Below are 22251 nucleotides of genomic sequence, written 5' to 3' on the forward strand. Positions count from 1 at the left end.
GATACCACAACAAGCAAATGAAATAGTGTTGATCTCCTTTGGGGTCTATTAAGCTCTTGGTGAAGGATGAAATTACTTGATTTGACTGGCATTCTAACATAATTTAGAAAGTTTCATAAAATGCATCTCCCACCAGTCGCCATGTAGAGAAGAGCAGAAATGAAACATTGATTCTTTTCTCCTCCTTATTTGTAATGTGTGCTGTGGCTATGCCTGGAGTGAACTTGACTAAATCTTTAATTCAACTTACAAGAAAATGGAGTTCTAGGGGACCTCCAGTGTTTTACTCCTTTTCATTGGTGTCCATTCCAGAGAAGTGATGTCTCCCGTTAATTGTTTTAAATTGAAAGGAACACTCGTAACATTTTAAATAAAAATATGTATGTGTAATGATAGTAATGAGTGTCTCTGGTTCTGTTTAGTTTATTGGGCTTCCTGTTTATGATGACTGCAGCCAATCAAATGCTTTTCTGTAGAATATTATTGATGGCACTGCTGTATATGCCTGGCAATACGTTATAAAGCTTCCCTATGGGGAGACTGCAACCATGAAGACTGTAAATGTTAATTTTTATGTGTTGGTGTTCTCAAGTAAGTGCTTCTAGCGGCGGTCTGATTCTCAGAAACCGCAATGCTTACAATTGTCAGTCAGCATTTTTACAGCTAGACTGCATTGCTGTTGGTGTGTAAAGAGTCCCTTTAAAGGTTTTGATGCTGAGATTCCATCAATGTAGTTTGGGAATGTAATTTTTTTTTTTGACATTTCAGAGAAACTGCAATGCTTACACTTGTCCGTAAAAACACCTTTAGTTGCTGTCTGACTGACTGACCAGAGGCATTTATTCTTAAATGAGTTTCACCAAATCTAAAAGTACTAAGGGACACTTCAATGTTAATAAATAATGTATTTCTAATGTTAGTGTTCCTTTAATTTTCTTTCACTGAATGTTTCTGCTGTCTTTGTAAACAGAGACTTTAGTGCATTTTGAATAGCACAAAGGGCAACCAAGCAAACTGTGGCCTGGTAACTGGCCTCCAGAGAGCTGGGAAAATAGCACGCTCTTATATATAATTATCTCTTTTTATTTTACAGAGAGCTGAATATGAAAACCGCTCTAAAATTTGTCCATACATCCTTTCATGGGGTTGGGCATGAGTACGTGCAGTCTGCTTTCAAGGTTTTTGGCTTTGACCCGCCAATTCCGGTTCCTGAACAGAAGGATCCAGACCCAAATTTTTCAACAGTGAAATGTCCTAACCCAGAGGAGGGTGAATGTGTGCTGGTGAATGTCAATTTCTGATTCCTAAAATATTGCCTTATTTTTCACATCCATATCTACTCATTTACTGATCTGATGATGTTTGCCAGACTTGTTTTTATTATAATAAATTTTCTGGCTATTATGAATGCTGGATATCTATTATACAGTTGCACGTAGTATTTATATTCTGCAATTTCTTAGATACATTGCAAGCACCATAACATCAGCCTTCTCTAGTGATTTTGGTGTTATAAGTGCTCGGTCTCTGTTCCATGGTAAGATGTAAATCCATATAGTAGGTTGTAGTGGTTATGGTGCTTGGGATTGTTCCTTTAAGAAAGTTGGCACCAGGGATGCGCAATTCGTATAGGCTGACGCCCGGAATATGCAGTGCCGGGCAGGTAGTTTTTTTTTTTTTTTTCCTTTTAGCCCTGCTGCGGGCTAAAGTGACTTGTCGGGTCCTCTGTCATGGCTCCTCCCGTCTGTGCAGAGAGCCAGCCCCTTCAGTCTGCAGCTCTGCCGGATGTGAGCTGCAGACTGTGCATCTCGTGATCTATGGCCAATCAGTGTTGCTGCGGGTTACCACAGCAACGCTCTGACTTCTGGAGATCGCGAGATACAGCATAGTCTGCAGCTGACACCCGGCGGAGCTGTAGACTGGAGAGACAGCCCACCGGACCAGTCACCCCCTTACTCTGTCACCAGTGACCCCTTCACTCACTTGTCACCAGTCACTCACTCTGTCAGCCCCTCCCTCCCTCACTCTGCCACCACTACATAACCTACCCACTCCACACACCATGTTACCTACTCACGCTGCTTAACCTACACACTACATCTCTATGCTGCACCACACCATATTCCCTACACACCATGTTCCCTCTATGCTGCACCACACCACATTTCCAACACACACTACACAAATGTAGTACATCCCTTTCCCACACCTCACTATATTCCATACACATACTACATAACCTACACAAATACACATTACATCCTTATCCCACCTCACACTATTACACACACTGTATACTCTTCACACTACATAGCTATTCCACCCCATACTATATTTCCAAAGACCAGTTTTTAAAGAGGCGCCCTAGGAACTAGAGCCACTACAGTTTGATGTAGTGGTTCTGGAGCAAAGAAATTGACCCTGTAGGCTCAGCAGTGTAAGCGCTGCCTTTTCTGTAACCAAGCATGTCAATGGATATAAAAGCCTCCATTAATTATAGTTCTATTTTTTAATAAAGTAAGCTACAATTCTCATTTGGAAATGATTGTTTAAATTCACTACCTACTTACATTTGTTAATTTTATTGAAGTATTGTTGGGTCTGTCTCCTAAATTACTATCAATAAAGACCTTATTTATACACTGTTTTGATAAAAAAAAAAAAATGAATTTTTGTATCAGGACAAGTAGATTGTCATGGTGGAAAAGTAGGTTGGGCAAACTCTTTAGTCCCTGGATTAGCATTCACTAAAAATGCTGTTTGTAGAATGGCTTTGACATGCAGCTCTTAGCATTGCACTGACTCAGTCTGTATATACTTTCTAGGAGCTGTCTCTGCGACTCGCTGAGAAGGAAGGTGCTCGTTTGGTTGTAGCCACAGATCCAGATGCTGACAGGCTGGCCGTAGCCGAGCTGCAAGAAACGTATGTACTTCATAGTTTATATCTCCCTTTTCTTTGGCATACTAAACATAAATAAAATGGAAATTGGCTGACCATTGGATTTCAATTAGTGCACGAGACAGAGCAGGGCCTACCACATGCACAGCTAAGGTGTTACAGCAGATATTATAAAGACATTGTTTTCAGTGCACGAAGTAAATATGAACAAGAAACCTTTGCTTCAAGTCATCGATGATTTGTGGAAACATTTTATTTTTTTTAGCTGTAAGAGAGACTGTGCAAGTCACTAAGGAATTGTACACTGAGTGTCCGACAACTTCTTGCTCCATAACCCAGTTCTTGATTAATTTCCCTGGAATTCAGGGCCAAGTGTTAAAACGCAGATACAATTTTCATTTTCAGGCTATTGTTTCTGATGCTGTATTGCATTTTTTTTAACAGGATTATATAAAATCATATTACATTTTATCGTACAACTTTCCATTGAACGCTGGATTAAGGTGTCTAAGGGCATGCCAAACCTTTCCAATACTGTAACCTGGCTTTTGATGTGTTATAGGTTGTTCTAATTTTCTCAGTTTAATAAGAAACAAATCTGTATCTTCATTTTTCAGGGGTCGCTGGAAGGTTTTCACTGGGAATGAGTTGGCTGCCTTGCTGGGATGGTGGATGTTTTTTTGTTGGCAAAAAAAATGCCAAAAGGGATCCGACGTGGGGAAAGTTTACATGCTGGCAACTGCTGTCTCATCCTCCATTCTCAATGCCATTGCTGCAAAGGAAGGCTTCCTTTACGAAGTAAGTGCAAATATCCCAATTAAGCTAGACTACCTTGTGATGGCTATCAGTGACTCCATCTTGAGTGGGTGTCACTTTGCAATTTTTTAGCCCGATTTTGTTCTGTGTTTAAGTACAGAGTACTGGCCACTATATCGATCCACTGGGCAATCGTTTGTGTAGAGAGACAAATTGACTTACTTTACCTCCTCCTGAGTACCATGTGCAAGATTAACGATTGACTATAAAGTTTAGGTGGCTTTCTTTCTTCATTTTGCCCTCTAGATGCTTGTTAATATACCCCAACTACATAACATATCACATCACTGAGTGGAGATGTACTCCCCTCCCTGGTATGTTTTAATTGGGAGAAAGTGGAGGCTCCTTTTGCGGGCCTGTCTAGCATGCATATGCTCCTCGCGGTGCCCATCAATGACTCCACCTTATGTGGGTGTCTCTTTGTAATTTATTGGGCCTATTTCTGTGAATGGGGAGGTTCTGAAGGCCCACCTCTAAGTGGATTCACTCTGCCATTATTGGCTCCACCCAGATTGAACAGGTTATGGGAAAAGGGAGGTCTCTTGAGATTACAGCACGCTGTCACTGCCTGTATATCCCTGACGAAGATGCCTTATTCACGGAAACATGCTTCTGTCTTTTTTGTTGTTTTTAATGCGTATAGCACTGTTGTGGGGCAGGTGGATAGGGCACTTTTGGCTCTTACTTGCCTTGCGGTAATGTAATCCCCTGCAGAGTTTGCTTAAAGTCTAATTTCCTGTGTAAACCATTATAATGTACTTCAGAAAGTTTATTACCTAGTGGGCCACGTGTGTTCTTAATTCCCCTCATATTCTCTACCAGAGTAATAATTATAGGGAGGTAGGACTTGAATACAAAGTATGCTACTTCTGTTACAATGTGTGACAACATGCTGAAACCTTCAAATGTGCATATACCGCTGATATATGTGCTGTTACCTATCCACCAAACCAAATGTTTACACTGTATGCTGGGGGTTTTTGGTTTTTTTTGGCAAGTGGACAAATTAAGTATTCAATAAATATTTTCACCCAGGTATTAAAACCAGCACAAGGATGAAAAGATTAAAAATAAATAAAGGCAAGTGGCATGGAGAATAAGTATAATAATGTAAGATGCATGGGGGGAAAAAAGAAAAACAATGACTGTGCTGGTCTAACAAATTATTAGTGCTTGTGAAAGTAAATTGCATGGTGCAGGTTGTCATTACTTTGTCTACTCACAGGATACTTTACCTGGATTTAAATGGATTGGGAATAGAGTGAAAACTCTCATGGATAAGGGGAAAACCGTCCTGTTTGCTTTCGAAGAATCTATAGGTAACCTGCCAGCTTTGAATCTTTACATAACTCCAACATCAGCAGTGTCATACGTTCTGTGCAGTCTCTGTTTTGCTTGATTTCCCAGAGTTGTTTGTTATATAATGTGTGTAAAAGAATTGCGATCTATGTAGTCCTACAGCAGTTGGATAGCAAAGTAGGAAACACGCTCTGCTTCATTGTTCTAGACTAAGTGCAACCTCTATTAAAGGGGCCCATTTTTTTTATTCCACACAAATATCACTGCTTCCATCACTGCTTCAATATCACTGCCACTGTGTAGGTCCTTACTAGGCAATATGTATGGGAATCCTCCTTACAATGCAGACAGGCTACCAAGCAGCTGTGTAGTTTCTTACTAGGCAGTATGTATGTCCTTACAATGCAGACGGGTTGTGTCTTACTTGATGGGGTGGAATCTTTGCTGTTTAATACTTGCTACATATTTTGCTTGTAAAGACCCTTGATGGAACGTTTATTATTGTTTTTGTTTTGACATATCTGTACTGAGTCTTTATGGTGTTCCAGGATATATGTGTGGAACCGCAGTGCTGGATAAAGATGGAGTGAGCGCAGCTGTAGTTGTTGCAGAAATGGCGACCTACCTGGACAGTATTGGTGTGAACCTGGAAGGTCAGCTTGTCAAAATATATGAAACGTAAGTCGACTCTTCTTTGACCTCCTTAAAGCTGGAAAATAGCCCAAGATTTAGGAAGCGGTGAATACTAAACATGAAGACTCCCTAAATAAGTTGACTTGTGAAAGGGGACACTAACTCCTCAAATTGTGAACCACACTCCAAGAATGGGCTGTATCTTTATTTTCCAGAGTTTTCCTTCAAGAGGTTGCTAACAAGTTTTTAACCCAGTTAAGCCATTACAAAAGACGGACATACGATTTATGTTTTAGACAGATTCCACCCTCAAGGGTTTTCCAAAACTTAAATAGGAATATAGCTTGCTGTCCTGGATGACCTTGGGCTTGTCATATTAATTACAACTGATACTCCTTTAGGAGGGATCCAAGGATAGTTTACCTCTTACATTAAACACTCCAAGCACCATAGCCACTGCAGCTCACTAAAGAGATCAGCTGATGCTCACAGCCAATGAGCTAAGCCTTACATTCCTGGATTTAGCTCCGTTAACAAAAGTTCCCACTTGGGAAGTTATAGCTCTCTGGCATTCATAGCAGAAGTGCAGTGTACTGCTGTAGTAGTAGTTATGGTGTTTTTTGTTTTCCTACAATGCCTAAAAATTTGCAAATAATCCTAAAATAGAATGTCGCACATGCCACATACAAATGCTCATCAAGCAGGGGCAGTTTTGTCAACTTGCTAGAGATTGCATTATAGAATTTTTAGCCGCTGATGATTGAGGTCTGTTTCATTTTCTTAACGTCACATTTTAGAAGATAACTGGTTTTAAACAAATGCCAACTAGCCATTCAGTTAGCTGAACGTCATAGTGGCCACTAACACTCTAAAACACATTGACTGTATGCCAGTCATGTTCATGTTAAGTATTCTAAGTGACAATGGCAGATAATGACATCAGTCACAAGAATAAAGAGAGGATACAACCAGGTCCGAGTAAAGCTATTTTGCACAACTACCCTTTTCATGTAAAATAGTGTGAAAAGGTCAGTCCAAACCATAATCATCCCAATGTCATGCAACTTAAGTCAAAATGGTGCATTGGATCATTAGGATAAAATAAAAAAATACAAGGCCTTAATTGTGTATATTAAAGTATATTTGACTTTATATTAATGATCCAGTGCACCTTTTTGATATGATTTACATGACCTTGGGATGCTTGTGGATTGCCTTTTCTATTTACTTGGGGAATGCAGATCTCTACCATTGTACTCCTGTCTGCCTTGCTACGTTTACTCCTGTCTGCCTTGCTACGTTTACTCCTGTCTGCCTTGCTACGTTTACTCCTGTCTGCCTTGCTACGTTTACTCCTGTCTGCCTTGCTACGTTTACTCCTGTCTGCCTTGCTACGTTTACTCCTGTCTGCCTTGCTACGTTTACTCCTGTCTGCCTTGCTACGTTTACTCCTGTCTGCCTTGCTGCGTTTACTCCTGTCTGCCTTGCTGCGTTTACTCCTGTCTGCCTTGCTGCGTTTACTCCTGTCTGCCTTGCTGCGTTTACTCCTGTCTGCCTTGCTGCGTTTACTCCTGTCTGCCTTGCTGCGTTTACTCCTGTCTGCCTTGCTGCGTTTACTCCTGTCTGCCTTGCTGCGTTTACTCCTGTCTGCCTTGCTGCGTTTACTCCTGTCTGCCTTGCTGCGTTTACTCCTGTCTGCCTTGCTGCGTTTACTCCTGTCTGCCTTGCTGCGTTTACTCCTGTCTGCCTTGCTGCGTTTACTCCTGTCTGCCTTGCTGCGTTTACTCCTGTCTGCCTTGCTGCGTTTACTCCTGTCTGCCTTGCTGCGTTTACTCCTGTCTGCCTTGCTGCGTTTACTCCTGTCTGCCTTGCTGCGTTTACTCCTGTCTGCCTTGCTGCGTTTACTCCTGTCTGCCTTGCTGCGTTTACTCCTGTCTGCCTTGCTGCGTTTACTCCTGTCTGCCTTGCTGCGTTTACTCCTGTCTGCCTTGCTGCGTTTACTCCTGTCTGCCTTGCTGCGTTTACTCCTGTCTGCCTTGCTGCGTTTACTCCTGTCTGCCTTGCTGCGTTTACTCCTGCACGCCTTGCTACGTTTACTCCTGTCTGCCTTGCTGCGTGTACTCCTGTCTGCCTTGCTGCGTTTACTCCTGCCTGCCTTGCTGCGTTTACTCCTGTCTGCCTTGCTACGTGTACTCCTGTCTGCCTTGCTACGTGTACTCCTGTCTGCCTTGCTGCGTGTACTCCTGTCTGCCTTGCTGCGTGTACTCCTGTCTGCCTTGCTGCGTGTACTCCTGTCTGCCTTGCTGCGTTTACTCCTGCCTGCCTTGCTGCGTTTACTCCTGTCTGCCTTGCTACGTGTACTCCTGTCTGCCTTGCTGCGTGTACTCCTGTCTGCCTTGCTATGTGTACTCCTGTCTGCCTTGCTACGTGTACTCCTGTCTGCCTTGCTGCGTGTACTCCTGTCTGCCTTGCTGCGTGTACTCCTGTCTGCCTTGCTGCGTGTACTCCTGTCTGCCTTGCTGCGTGTACTCCTGCGCGCCTTGCTGCGTTTACTCCTGCGCGCCTTGCTGCGTTTACTCCTGCGCGCCTTGCTGCGTTTACTCCTGCGCGCCTTGCTACTCCTGTGTGCAGCACAATTTTTGTTTATATATGTTTCTAGATAAAATTATAGGTTTTGATTTCTCCCCATAGACCAAAATGAGATGTTCGTGATTAGAGCATCTCATCCTTGCTTCAGTTGAGTTTAAACAATGGGTAGGCAATCTTTAGCACTTCAAGTGTTCTGAAATACAGCTCTCATAATGCTTTTACAACCATAATGTTGGAAAAGCACCAGGTGAGATGTAGTCCACAACATCTGAATTGCCGAATGTTGCCTTCCCCTGGTCTAAACGATTCAGTTAGGAACTTCTAATGTGAGGTTTTTTTTTGTTTTTTTTTTAAACCAATATTTATGTATTTATACTGGGTCAAAATGTCATTAGACAATGCACTTCATCAGTGTTACACAGGTTTTATTCTATTTGACATCGATTGGCCTAGATCCTAAATTACAGCCCATTGTTAATGTGTGCATATCTTCGATAATACCTATACACTGATCAGCCGCAACATTAAAACTACCTGCCTAATATTGTGCAGGACCCCCTCTAGCTGCCAAAAGAAGCCCAATGTGTTGAGGCATTGATTCTACAAGACCTTTAAAAGTGTCTTGTGGTAACTGGCACCAAGACATCAGCAACACATTCTATAAATCCTGTAAGTTGTTAGGTGGGGCTTCCATGGATTGGATTTGTTGTACATCCCACAGATACTCAATTGGATTGAGTTCAGAGGAATTTGGCGAAGGCAACATCTTCAGGAAAGATTTGAGCAACATGTCAATGCATTGAACAATTTTTGCAGTGTGGCATGGTGCATTACCCTGCTGAAAGGGGTCACTGCCATCAGCGCAAACAATCTGGTGGCAAACCGCAATGCACTGTGTGTTCTGACACCTTTCTGTACTGGCCAGCATTAAGTTTTTGATTAATTTTAAACCAGAGTAGCTTGGAAGGACTAGCCTTTGCTTTCCGTGTGCATCCATAACCTGACATTGGTTCACGGTTGTCTTTTTTTTTTTTTCACCACTTTTGGTAGGTACTTACCACTGCATGCCATGTTCTGACCCAGTCGTCTAGCCATCACTATTTGTCCCTTTTCAAAGTCACTCAGATCTCTTCACTTGCCCATTTTTTCCTGCTTCCAACACATGAAATTCTAGAACTGACTGTTCGCTTGCTCCCTAATATATCCGATCCCTGACAGGTGCCAATGTAACTGTATAATCAATGTTATTCACTTAACCCGTCAGTGGTTTTAATGTTGTGTCTGATCAGTGTAGATACCCAGGTTAGCATAAAGTATGTGTACACATGTAATCTATACACTGTACCAGTAAAATATCCTGCTAATGACTCAAGATGCTCAATACTTGCCATCACAGGTCCATCACTGTAGGATCACAATGTACCTAGTGTGCAAAGGCTAAAAATGAGATTAAATATTGCATAGATTGTTATGTAATCTGCTAATGTTCTATTGAGGTATACCGTATATACTCGAGTATAAGCCGAGTTTTTCAGCCCATTTTTTTGGGCTGAAAAACCCCAACTCGGCTTATACTCGAGTCAAGGTCTGTATTATGGCAATTTGCATTGCCATAATACAGACTGGGGGAGAGGGGGGCTGGCAGAGCTGTAACTTACCTTTCCTGCAGCTCCTGTCAGCTCTCTCCTCCTCTGCGCCGTCCGGTCAGCACCTCGGTCAGCTCCCAGTGTAAATCTCGCGAGAGCCGCGGCTCTCGCGAGACTTACAGTGTAAGCTGACAGAAGAGCAGAACGGACGGCGCAGAGGAGGAGAGAGCTGACAGGAGCTGCAGGAAAGGCAAGTTACAGCTCTGCCAGCCCCCCTCTCCCCCCCACTGAACTGCCTGCCACTGGACCACCAGGGAAGGAGAGCCCCCCTCCCTGCCATATATCAAGGAGGGAGGGGGGACGAAAAAAAAAAATATAAATAAAATAAGAAATAATAATATAATAATAAAAAAAAATTAATAATAACAAAAAAAAGGGGTATAAGGACCACTATGGGAGGGAGGGGGGTATAAGGACCACTATGGGAGGGAGGGGGGTATAAGGACCACTATGGGAGGGAGGGGGGGGATAAGGACCACTATGGGAGGGAGGGGGGTATAAGGACCACTATGGGAGGGAGGGGGGTATAAGGACCACTATGGGAGGGAGGGGGGGGATAAGGACCACTATGGGAGGGAGGGGGGGGATAAGGACCACTATGGGAGGGGGTGGGATAAGGACCACTATGGGAGGGAGGGGGGGGATAAGGACCACTATGGGAGGGGGTGGGATAAGGACCACTATGGGAGGGAGGGGGGGTATAAGGACCACTATGGGAGGGAGGGGGGTATAAGGACCACTATGGGAGGGAGGGGGGTATAAGGACCACTATGGGAGGGAGGGGGGGGATAAGGACCACTATGGGAGGGAGGGGGGGGATAAGGACCACTATGGGAGGGGGTGGGATAAGGACCACTATGGGAGGGAGGGGGGGTATAAGGACCACTATGGGAGGGAGGGGGGGTATAAGGACCACTATGGGAGGGAGGGGGGTATATGGACCACTATGGGAGGGATGGGGGGGATAAGGAACACTATGGGAGGGAGAAGGGGGATAAGGACCACTATGAGAGGGAGGGGGTGGGATAAGGACCACTATGGGAGGGGAGGGGGAAGTAAGGACCACTAGGGGAGGGGTGAGTCAGGACCACTGGGGGGGGGGGGGTGAAGGAACACGGGGGTGGGGAGGTAAGGACCACTGAGGGAGGAGGGGGGGAAGTCAGGACATATGGGGGGGGAGGGGGCGGCAAAAAATGTTTTGCCTACGGCGGCAAATATCCTTGCACCGGCCCTGCACACACTGCATTCACACACTGCATTCATACACACACACACTGCATTCATGCACGCACTCATACACACACGCTGCACTCATACACACACGCTGCACTCATACACACACGCTGCACTCATACACACACGCTGCACTCATACACACACGCTGCACTCATACACACACGCTGCACTCATACACACACACATACGCACACACTGCATTCATTATACACACACTGTAAATAAATATTCAATTAATATATTTTTTTTAGGATCTAATTTTATTTAGAAATTTACCAGTAGCTGCTGCATTTCCCACCCTAGTCTTATACTCGAGTCAATAAGTTTTCCCAGTTTTTTGGGATAAAATTAGGGGCCTCGGCTTATATTCGGGTCGGCTTATACTCGAGTATATACGGTAATTTGTTTTGTGTGCTTTTGCTTCTTTTTCAGCAGGCATTTTTTTCAGCTTTGCTGACCTGTACAATTACTCTTTTCATTAGTTTTGATTTTTAATTGTTTTTCTTTTATCCTTTTATATAGGTATGGTTTTCACATTGCTAAAACCTCCTATTTTCTCTGTTACGACCCTGCAATTATTAAGAGAATATTTGAACGTCTGAGGAATTTCAATTCGCCAAAGAAATATCCTGATTTCTGCGGCCCGTACGGCATCCTTCATATCAGGGACATCACCACAGGCTACGACAGCAGTCAACTGAACAAGAAATCTGTATGTATAAAGATGTGCAATGTATTTGCTTTTGTTTAGCAGAATTTATATCTCTGAATTAGCACCTTGTAAGATAGATTGGGAAACGTAGTAAAAATACCTATTTTATTGTAAATAAAAGTTTAAAGTAGGGGGGCGGAACCAGCGCCCAAGCAAGGCGGTCGCACTCTCAGTGAGCTCCGAGCCGCCGTCTGAGTCCAGGGCTCCAATAGCGACTCACTGGGCACAGACAAAACTCAGACACGCTCCACTGGGTCTATGGACCATGGGGCGACGCGCCAAAAAACAGCGAGCGAATCCCGGGCCCGGCTGCTGAGATATTGGGAGTTTATTCAAACAGCCGCAGCACCTCATGCAAGCCAAGATGGCGCCGACTGCGACCTGCTCCACGGCTTCGTCGGAAGCAGAGAGCATACATGGGGATGATTCCCACGCCACAATGCTAGCTGCACAACCCACAAAGACAATGCAGCTCCCTCGACCAAAGCAGACATTAAAGCTCTATTGCAGGACGGCCATGTTTCAAGCGGATATAGCTGTGGTGAGGGAGGATGTCGCCAAGCTGACAGGCTGTGTCCGGGCAGTGGAAGGGGAGCTGGGAGGCACCCATTTGGCACAATCTGCCACAGATGCTATGCTCCACACCTCGCAGAAGAAGTGTGACGAGATGGGCCAATGATTAGTGAGCCTGGAAGACAGAGCCAAAGCCTGCAACATTAAGATCCGAGGTATACCAGAGTCTGTCTCCTCAGATGAATTGCCCCATTATACACGACGACTACTAGCCACACTGCTAACACCTAAGCAAGCCAAGCAGGCCGCGACTGACCGCTGCCGGCGACTGCCCAAGGCAGCTAAAGCACCCCCTGAGGCCCCTAGGGACGTGCTCCTGCAATTTCCGGGGGAACTCTGATAAGTCCGCAGTCCTGGGAGCTGCAAGAGTATCTCCCTCACTGACATTTGAAGGCTTGCAGCTATCCTTTTATAAGGACCTATCAATAGCAATCTTGCAGTTGAGGCAATCACTCCGCTTCACCACAAAGCTGTTGAGGGCGGCGGAGATCCTGTACAGGTGGGGTCCACACCACCTATTGGCGGAGAAAAGCGGCAAGAAGTTCACACTCTCGCAACTCCAAGATGTGCCGGCCTTCTTCCAAGCATTGGGAGTTTTGGCTACAACTCATCCACTACAAGACAAAAGACCAGTAGACGTGATCCCTCCATTTGTTCCAAGGAGAGCCCTGACTGGGTCGGCAGACCCTCCAGCTTGACGTCGTCTGAACTAATTTTAATCTTTCTTCATGTCATATTTGACAGATATAGAATGTTTTGTTTGTTCACAGTTATGTTATTATTTCTCTGGCTCCGTAGGCTAACTTACCAAGCCGTAGCACTGCCATAATGCCCCTACCCCCCCCCCCCCCCTCCATATATGCATATCTCTCTTCATAGCTGCCACAATTGCTACGCTCTTTGTACGCGCTCTACATGAGTCCTCAGGAGGCTTTTGGACAACACATAGCACTTTGAATGTAGAGGATGTCATGTTTCTAGTTCTCTCCCAACCTCCCCTGCATCTAGCTGTGTACCACCATCAAATGCTTTGTAGATGCGGTGTGAACAAAAAAAAAAAAAAAGTTTAAAGTAGTTTGTTAAACAAATCATGCTCACCATATGCAAATTTTAAACCAATTTGATTTCCATAAATACATGTGATTAGGTTGGGATCTTTACTAATTACGGTTTTATTTCTGCAAAAGTAATCTATTTAATATCTGTTTAAACGTTAAAAAAAAAATCTCTTCTTAAAGGGAGAGTTGAGCAAAATTCTAAACCAATATTTGTATTCTAAAACAGACAGGTATAACTACATAGCTTTGATAATGTAAATTACCATTGTAAGCATAAAGCCAGAAGTCATTAATATTGCACATAGTACTTTGTCATAGGCAGACCTGCTTTCCTCTTCCGAAAAAGTGAGTGTGCTTTTTTTCTCAGACAGCCCATAAAGTGGGCCATCTGAGTCTTCTGGCTGTGTGACAAGACTTTCCTTGTCTACTTTTTATTTCCAGGCGTCTGCTCTCAAGGTCCCTTTGCTATGATTAATCACTGGTTGGGTCATTCTGTATCATTCCCTTTCTTCTTTAGAAGTTTGTAAATATTTGAGTAATTGGATTGTGGTCTTTGAAATGTCACAGTCCATGCACTTTCTCAAAACTATGCGATGTGTAGGGCCACTACTTGGACGCTTATTCTGTTGCTAAGGTAAATGATCCAGCTGTTAGCAGAGGTCCACAATGATACATTCCCATGCTGTCAGGAACCTAATCATCTCACGTGTTTTTTTGTTTTTGCAGATACTTCCCGTGAGTAAAAGTAGCCACATGATCACTTTCACATTTCAGAATGGCTGTGTGGCCACCTTGAGAACAAGTGGAACAGAACCCAAGATCAAGTACTATGCAGAGATGTGCGGCTCTCCGGGGCAAGGGTGAGTTCGGTTCATTTTGAAGTCTATTTTGTTGTGTCGGGCTGGTCTTTACAGGTAGCAACAGTATTAATCCTCAGGCCATGTGTAATAAATTGTAGTGTTTACTGTCTCCAATAGTAATCAATCTTATCCCGTGACACTATTTTCCGCAGATCATAAATTATTACACTAGCTTAAATTTTATTTTAATGTCTCTTAACCTGATTTATATATTAGGTAGGCTTCTCTGCAAAATCAACTGTCTTGAGAATGCTGATGTTTGTAACTTGCTCAAGGGAGACATCTTGTGGCCTTTTTTTGCAAATTAAATTATATCAGATTTTTTTATATATATTTGAGCATGATGGAAAAGGAGGTCAACAAAAAGATGTGAGTGATGATTATGAATCTTATGAGTTCTGACTAACTTTTGACTGCAGCTGCTATGAACTTCATTCCGGATGGCTGCCTGAGCATGGTGGAAAATCAATATGCCAAACATCCTATGTGCCAAACGGTGTAGTCTTCTCAACTTCATATGTTGATCCCTGACTAGTAAACTGGGATCATGCAATATTGTCTTTAATTGTGTCCAAATATGTGTAAATTAAGTACAGATTTTGGAAAGAACATTTGTTGTGTAGATTTTTGTTCTTATCAGACCGGCAGAGCAGATTTTGTTTGTAGAACTACCGGTCCATAATTACTGTAAGATTTCAAATTTAATTTTACCGAATACCTGTTTGAAGCTCTAAAGTCTTTCCAATAACACAGCATGGCATATTTACCAGAGTTCTGCGCCTGTATGCTAGTTACATTGGCACATGGTATTGACAGAACTTTTCCAAGATTGCACTGTTCTAAAGGAATCTCTATTACTAATCCCTAATCTCCAGTTTAAGATCCATAAAAACACACTTCTGAAGGAAGGAATAGCAACTAACCACTTCTCTCCTTCATCTTTCTTTTGATTTCACAAAACCCAGTTTCTATTGTCTTCTAATTACTTGATGTAATATTTATAGGTTTAATATTACAGTTGAAGCAAGCAATCCCTTTGAATAGGACACACATCATCTTATATCCTTATACACATCCCTTTGACCAGTGGTTCTCAACCCATTCATGAAGAGCTACCAGCAGTTCGTAGAAACATAGAGTGTGATGGCAGATAAGAACCATTCAGCCCATCTAGTCTGCCCAATTTTCTAAATACTTTCATTAGTCCCTGGCCTTATCTTATAGTTAGGATAGCCTTATGCCTATCATGCATGCTTAAACTCCTTTACTGTGTTACCCTCTACCACTTCAGCTGGAAGGCTATTCCATGCATCCACTACCCTCTCAGTAAAGTAATACTTCCGGATATTATTTTTAAACCTTTGCCCCTCTAATTTAAGACTATGTCCTCTTGTTGTGGTAGTTTTTCTTCTTTTAAATATAGTCTCCTCCATTACTGTGTTGTTTCCCTTTATGTATTTAAATCTTTCTATCATATTCCCCCTGTCTCATCTTTCCTCCAAGCTATACATTGACTCTGTCATCTCTGTACTCCAATCACAGTCAATCTATTAAATGATACTTAAAGCACTAGAAGAAACTTTTGCAAAACGTACTGACCTCTACCTAAGGCTATGGGAGTAAATCTATTTGGAGGACAGACAGAAAGCCTTTCACAAATAGGGACCATTGTTGGTGTGTATAACCTACATCTGTTGCGTTTCCATTAAATAACAGCAATGTGATCTAATGATGATGCTTCTGTACTTGCAGGGACAAGAAATACCTTGAAGAAGAGTTGAAAAGGGTCATCGATGCCTTGGTGGAGAATTTCCTGGAGCCAAGCAAGAATGGTCTCACCTGGCATTCTGCTTGATCTCTGCTCCTGTAGTACACCTGCACTCCAGTTACTGCAACATACGAGCCCTATCATCCTTAAAGAAGTGGCCAAGCCCTATGGTTTCATACAGTACCGGGGCTAGTAAAGGGATTTGCTCATTTATCTTCCCTCTACAAGAGAATTGCCCATTGATACTGCAAGCATCTTTGTTTCCTTTGTTCAAATTGTCATTTTTTGTTGTTTTTTTTTCCTTTGTTAATGTTGAACATATCAACTGGTAGTAATGGTAGATGATCTGATTGTGTAGAATATCAGAACGTCTTAGAAGTGAAATCTAAGAAACGGGTCTGAAATCAAATGGTTTTAATATATTTAACCATTGCTGCCTGTTCATAAAAATAATTTATGTTTAAGCTTTCTGGTTAAAACGTTAGATTTAGTCCTCCAGTATGTTACAGAAAAAAAGGAAGAGAAAGTTACGGGAAGATTACGGTGTTTGAGTTTGTGGTTTTATGTTAATTTATTATTTTATATAAGTTTCACTTCATACGTCCAAACCATAGCACTAAGCTTCTTGTTGTGAAGCTGTGGTAGCGGCTGGAAGTCTTATTGCTATTCTTGTTTTACTGTTACAGTTTTGATTCGTGATGACAGGTTGTGTAGTTTGAGTTTGTTATGCAATAAAACTCTGCTTCATTAAGCGTGAAGCAGTACTTCTGCAATTACTGAGTGTTGAGACACTCTACCATAGGGTTGTGTAAATAAATTGGGGCTTGTCCGTATAGTAGTGAGCTACAACTCTCATTACCCTAAGCCAGCCACTCAAAACCATTTTAATTACAGTTTAACAGTGCCCATTAAACCACATGCAATTCAACTGTTTGTGAAATTTTCCATATCCCAAGGACCAGAAACCAATTTTCCTGCTAGTCCCGTATATGAAAAATGCTTGCTCCAGAACGGTTTGTTAAAACCCAGCTCTGTAGAATGTATATTTCTTTAAGCTTCCCTAGTTCGGAAGCCGACCTGGCAACCGTAAGCTGCTTGGGGAGATCTGTGTTATAGCATTCTGATCCTGACCTACAAAGTGGGTTTCAGGATACGAGTGTGCTGCCTTATATAAAACGTGCTTTTCTCGTTAAAACGGTTCCTAACTTTGTCTCTGTATGCTTAGAACAGCCGGGCCTACCCTAACTCCTAGCCCCTTATTTTAAAAATCTTATTGCTTCTGTATGTCTTACAAGTGCCCCATGAAGGCAATCTGCCCCCAACCTGAGCTTTATTTTACCTTCATTTCATACAATCCTGGCATGTCCATTTCTTACACAGTAAGTAATATCACATGTTCCAGTGATCGCACATGGGGAGTGGGATGCTCTTGTAGCGTTTTGTACAGCAGAGCAAAGCTATACTTACACAGATCTCTCTGATCTGACACTTAAAGTCCTTTATATTGGTCCAGTAATATCCATGAGCACTTTAAACAAACATTAAACCATCTAAGAAAGTGTATTTAAAAAAAAAAAATGACAGCTGTAATTAGCTCAAAATGTGCCTTCTGTGAATTTAACAATGGCTCAATACACCGGTAATAACAGAATAATTGTACTGGGGGTAGAAAAACGCCGGAGCTTTAGGGTAATTTTCAAATTGAATGATACAGTGCTGGCTGGGGATAATGAGAAAAGTATCTCAACGCTAGATCCAGTTTGCAGCTTCCCAGCCCTGAAATTAAAGGGATTACTGTTTTAGACTTAATACTTAGAGTATGTCGGTTCAGAATCATTTCCTTACAAGAATTGAGTAGTAGTAGAATTAAGTAGTTTATTTTGGTTTGTTTTTTTTCTTTCTCATATTATGGAAATGTGTGTACATGATAAGCTAGTCAGACCCCAGTTAGATACGACTGGCGTTCTTTGACTTGTACCTTTTGCTAGCTGCTGTAAATGGAAAGCTATATTTCAGTTGTATTTTATGAAGACGCGCACACACACACGGTCTGTTTGTAGATACTGACCATGAGCTGGAGGTCTGTATTTGACGTGAGTACAGACTAATCTGAATTAGCTGTGAGATGGCTATGACAGATTCATTTTGCTTTAATGTTTATCTGCACTTTAGAAAGCAGGAAGTTGCACACGTGCATGGAACGTGCAGCTGGACGCACACCCTAGTTAAGAGAATTTAACTTTTCTACGTAGGTTACAAGGGGCAAAAAAAAAATATTTCCCCTTTTAAAAATGAATGTTTTTTGCGGTTATGGTGCTTGGATTGTTTTTTTAATACATGAAAAGCCAGATCATAAACCAAGTGATTCCTTATTGTTATTCTGTTTTTATCATGATAGCAGTAGGACGCTTGGCTTGTACTCAGAGAGGCAAATTAATAAATCCTTCTGATGTTGGAGCAATTAACACAAAGCAAAACGAATGCTTCCCGTACATATCCTGTCTTACTAACTTTGTGCGCCAGTCTGTAGGTGCCGCCTGTACACTTGCAGCTATGCTTTGCAGTTGTGACGCTGAATGTATGGGATCCTTTGATAGACATGTTTGCACTATAATTAGTGTGGGTAATTTTTCAAAGCCTGTGAATGTACTCCCCAGGCAGTATGTGCCCCCCGTATTGCACTATTATTTTCTTAACGCACTGCTGCCTGTATGGTGATGTTTGAATGTTTGACACAGTTTCATATTGTTTGTTCTTTGTGAATCTTTCCTGGAGGTCACAGCAATGTAGATTTTGTATAACTTTTTGTATTTCTTGTGCGACTGCATTGCTTTGTTGGTTTTGCGTTTGTCACTGATGGTAAGTGCTTGAGTGCCGTAAAGCCAAGGACTTTAGTTTGATTTCGCAGTTTCTCCCTCATACTTGAAAGGTATCACAGCTGGTCAAGTTCCGGTGGGGACATTCCATTTTTCAGAGAAGTGGATAATAAAGATTTTTGGCATTCTACTTTCTCTCGTTTTGATATAACGTTTGTAGGTATTACAGTAGTTCAGTTTATAGGTTAAGCCACTTCTGTGGATGTATTCTCCTTAATGCGGTTTTTACAATCATAGTAGCTCCTGCAATCTGCTTAGTGGGGGCAATCTGGGTTTTTTGCAATTTAAAGTGCATATAGATTGTATGCAATAACATCACTAATACCTGTAGATCTGTTTACAGAATGTTTTGTACACAGATTTCAAACTGAAAGAAACTGAAAGGATGCCGGGTACTAACCTGTCAGGACAGACAATTGGAGTTGGAGTAAAAATGTGTAACTTTTTTCAATGCAATAAACCGTTCAGGGGAAGAATCATATGTTTCATGCCGATATGACATCTCCCCAGAGTTACACAAAGGTAATTGTACACCTTGAAATAAAATATGCCAAAACCTGCTGGAGAATCATACATCACCAAAACTATCCTGAATCATTTGCTCCCCACTGCAAATAATACATATGGGAACAATTAAAGGAGATAGAAAGAGGGGGAAAAGGAAGATGAGGGGAGAGGGGGGGACTCACTAAACAGTAAAACGTGATTTTAAAAGCCTAACATGGCAAACCCACTATGGCCAAATGACAAATGGTGCAAAGTAATAAAGGAATCGTAGGCTGACAAAAAGAAACTAGTAAACCAAAAAAAAAATATCAAATGTATCTTTTATTTATTTCTTTTTGTCTGATTATGATTGCTCCATTACTTGAATTTATCATGTGTTCCTAGTTGGTTTGCTGTGGTAAACTGCACACTTTTTAATTAACTTTTTATTCCCTTCTTATCTTGTGTATTATGTAGTGGGAATCCACAGATTTTGGTGATGTATGGTTCTACCTGTGTGTAACTCTGGAGGTATTTCTCTAAGCCCCCCTCCTTCCAGCATCTTTGCAGTTTCTTTTTTTCCATCTAGCGAGTGGAGAACCTACCACAAGGGGCTTGTGTGGTAAGAACATTTGGATCTCTTTTTATATATTGTCTATACCATTGATCGTTTAGTTGCGTCTTATGATGATACAAATCTTAAACTCCCTGCTGAACTGATGTTCACTAACCACCCTCTGCGGATGTAAATAGAACAAGTGTTCAACATGTAAAGTACAATGCGGGTTTTAGTTCAGTCACACTTAAAATATAAACTACTACTGCCTAAAATGTAAATTGACAACTTTAATCTGGTTGTTAAAAGAATGACTATTACCTTTTATAGTACTGATGTCCAACCATCTTTCAACGCCCATCAACAGCCCATGATTGAAATATTTAGTCATTCTATTACAATATCTATAATGACAATAGCTGGCCCACTGAGATACAATGTGAAGAAGGTTGTAAACTCTTTACTTATAGCACAGTTGACTTTAAAGCAATATAAAGAGTTACTTTGTCCATTTAATAAACATTTTCCAAAAAGTAACCTCAACGATAGTTATCTTCTGAATGAGTTTGTTAATGAAGGGACAGTCTGGGAACCAAAACAGTTTTATTGTTCTAAATTTGATAGGAAGCCAGGAGGTTCCTTGTGCCAGCTTACCTCCAGGTATTAATCGGTTTAAGCTCAGTGTCTTCTGTTCAGCTCCGTTCAGCTCTACAGCTGAACTTCCATTGCAGTCTGAGGCTTCAATCAGGGAGCCTTGGACAGGGGAGCCACTAATCTGCTGATGCTCTGGACCTATCAGAGGCACCCTTGTCTGAGACTGAGTGTTTGAAATGTCTGACTGCAATTGAGGTTTGGGGGCCAAGCAGACTGGTGTCAGACAGAAGTCTTTGTGGGTAAACCATTCATTATTAGTTTAACCCTAGAAGGTAACAGGCAGCATAACAACTTCATTCTGATGAAGTTGTAATGGTGCCTAGAGTGTTCCTTTAAGACCTATGAGTCGTCCTGGGCCATTTTATCAGTTGTAACCTGCTTTACCCTGGATGGGTGAGCATCCTCAGCGATAGAACCATCAGTAGAATAATTAAAGAGTGTCACTTGTTCATCACTGGGAGATGCACCATTATATAACATATAGCATATGAAAACATTTCACTACATAGGTAAGTGTGTCCTTATTAGAAAGAACACTGTGTAATAAATATTTCTCTTGCCGGTAAGTTGCACTAGCGTCATTTTTTAATTGTTTGCTTTTTAGCGATATCCTTATCCATCTGTGGTATTTAAACAATCCTACGTTTGTTCAATTTGCTGCTCAAAAGAAATGTTCTTTTTTTCCATCCACTATGTAATTTATGTTTTATGTATATATTTTTTTTTTTTCTTGTAAAAAGTGTATAGAAATAATGTTCTTTTTCTTGCAGTATGAGTTGTTGACAATACTTCATCTTCTGGTGTTCACTAACACACCATAATGCACCATGGGACAACTGGGAATACATCTTTTAGGAGATTGTAAAATGTTGTCCCCATCTGTGTATTTTGCTGGACCTCCCATTGGTTATCAGATTAGTTATTATTGGTGGCATGCAAACCTCAAACCCAGGGTCATTCCATCAAGATTACTGATGTATGAATGAGTCCACTTATTCTTCGCTAGTGTCTAACTTAATGTCTGATATATTAGCCGCTGCCAAGAGCAGAACTTGAAAACCCAGTAATAAAAGGCTTTTCCTGAGTGACAGTATAGCGCTATTGGGTTTACAAAGCTCATATGTAATTTTGATGCATTAACCCTCTTGGTGCCCGTATTATACACCTGGGACACTAAGAGCTTGGTATTTAGTATATTAAATGAATTTAGCTTGTGTGTTTCAGTATTTTACATGCTAAGTTTGTGAAGACCAACTTATCCAAAGAGGCATATATGTCCATTATTTCCCATTGTTATGTTTTGTTTACCTTGTTTTGCTGTGCACTTTTTATTAATGGGTTATTGCACATGCTAGTACTGCTATAAGCTACTGTATTTCAGTTTTATTATTGTTTTATTGTGGAATTATGAATACATCCTAAATATCTTCTTTACATGTTTGTACTTTATTCAACATGTTTTAAAATGTTAATTTAGCGTCTTTTGATAATTTGACTTAATATGAACTTTCACACCTTATATTAGCAGAAAATGATTGTGCCTACACCTTAACCTATTCAGCTCATTGCACTGGTTGTGCTGCAGAGAGC

The 22251-nt window shown here is 41.6% G+C and overlaps 1 protein-coding gene across 1 annotated transcript in view; it reads left to right on the forward strand.

Annotated features, from left to right (window-relative positions):
* The window catches only part of PGM2L1 (phosphoglucomutase 2 like 1), a 75064-nt gene extending 58446 nt beyond the window's left edge, over window positions 1–16618 (forward strand). The window contains exons 7-14 of the mRNA XM_063432347.1: window positions 1094–1283; window positions 2826–2923; window positions 3517–3697; window positions 4941–5034; window positions 5563–5692; window positions 11641–11830; window positions 14188–14321; window positions 16074–16618. Of these exons, the coding sequence (XP_063288417.1) occupies window positions 1094–1283; window positions 2826–2923; window positions 3517–3697; window positions 4941–5034; window positions 5563–5692; window positions 11641–11830; window positions 14188–14321; window positions 16074–16176 (1120 nt within the window). The 3' untranslated portion in view covers window positions 16177–16618. The remainder of the gene's footprint in view (window positions 1–1093; window positions 1284–2825; window positions 2924–3516; window positions 3698–4940; window positions 5035–5562; window positions 5693–11640; window positions 11831–14187; window positions 14322–16073) is intronic.
* Window positions 16619–22251: the final 5633 nt, after the last annotated feature.

This window comes from Pelobates fuscus, chromosome 1 (genome assembly GCF_036172605.1).
Source record: "Pelobates fuscus isolate aPelFus1 chromosome 1, aPelFus1.pri, whole genome shotgun sequence".
NCBI classification, from domain to species: domain Eukaryota; kingdom Metazoa; phylum Chordata; class Amphibia; order Anura; family Pelobatidae; genus Pelobates; species Pelobates fuscus.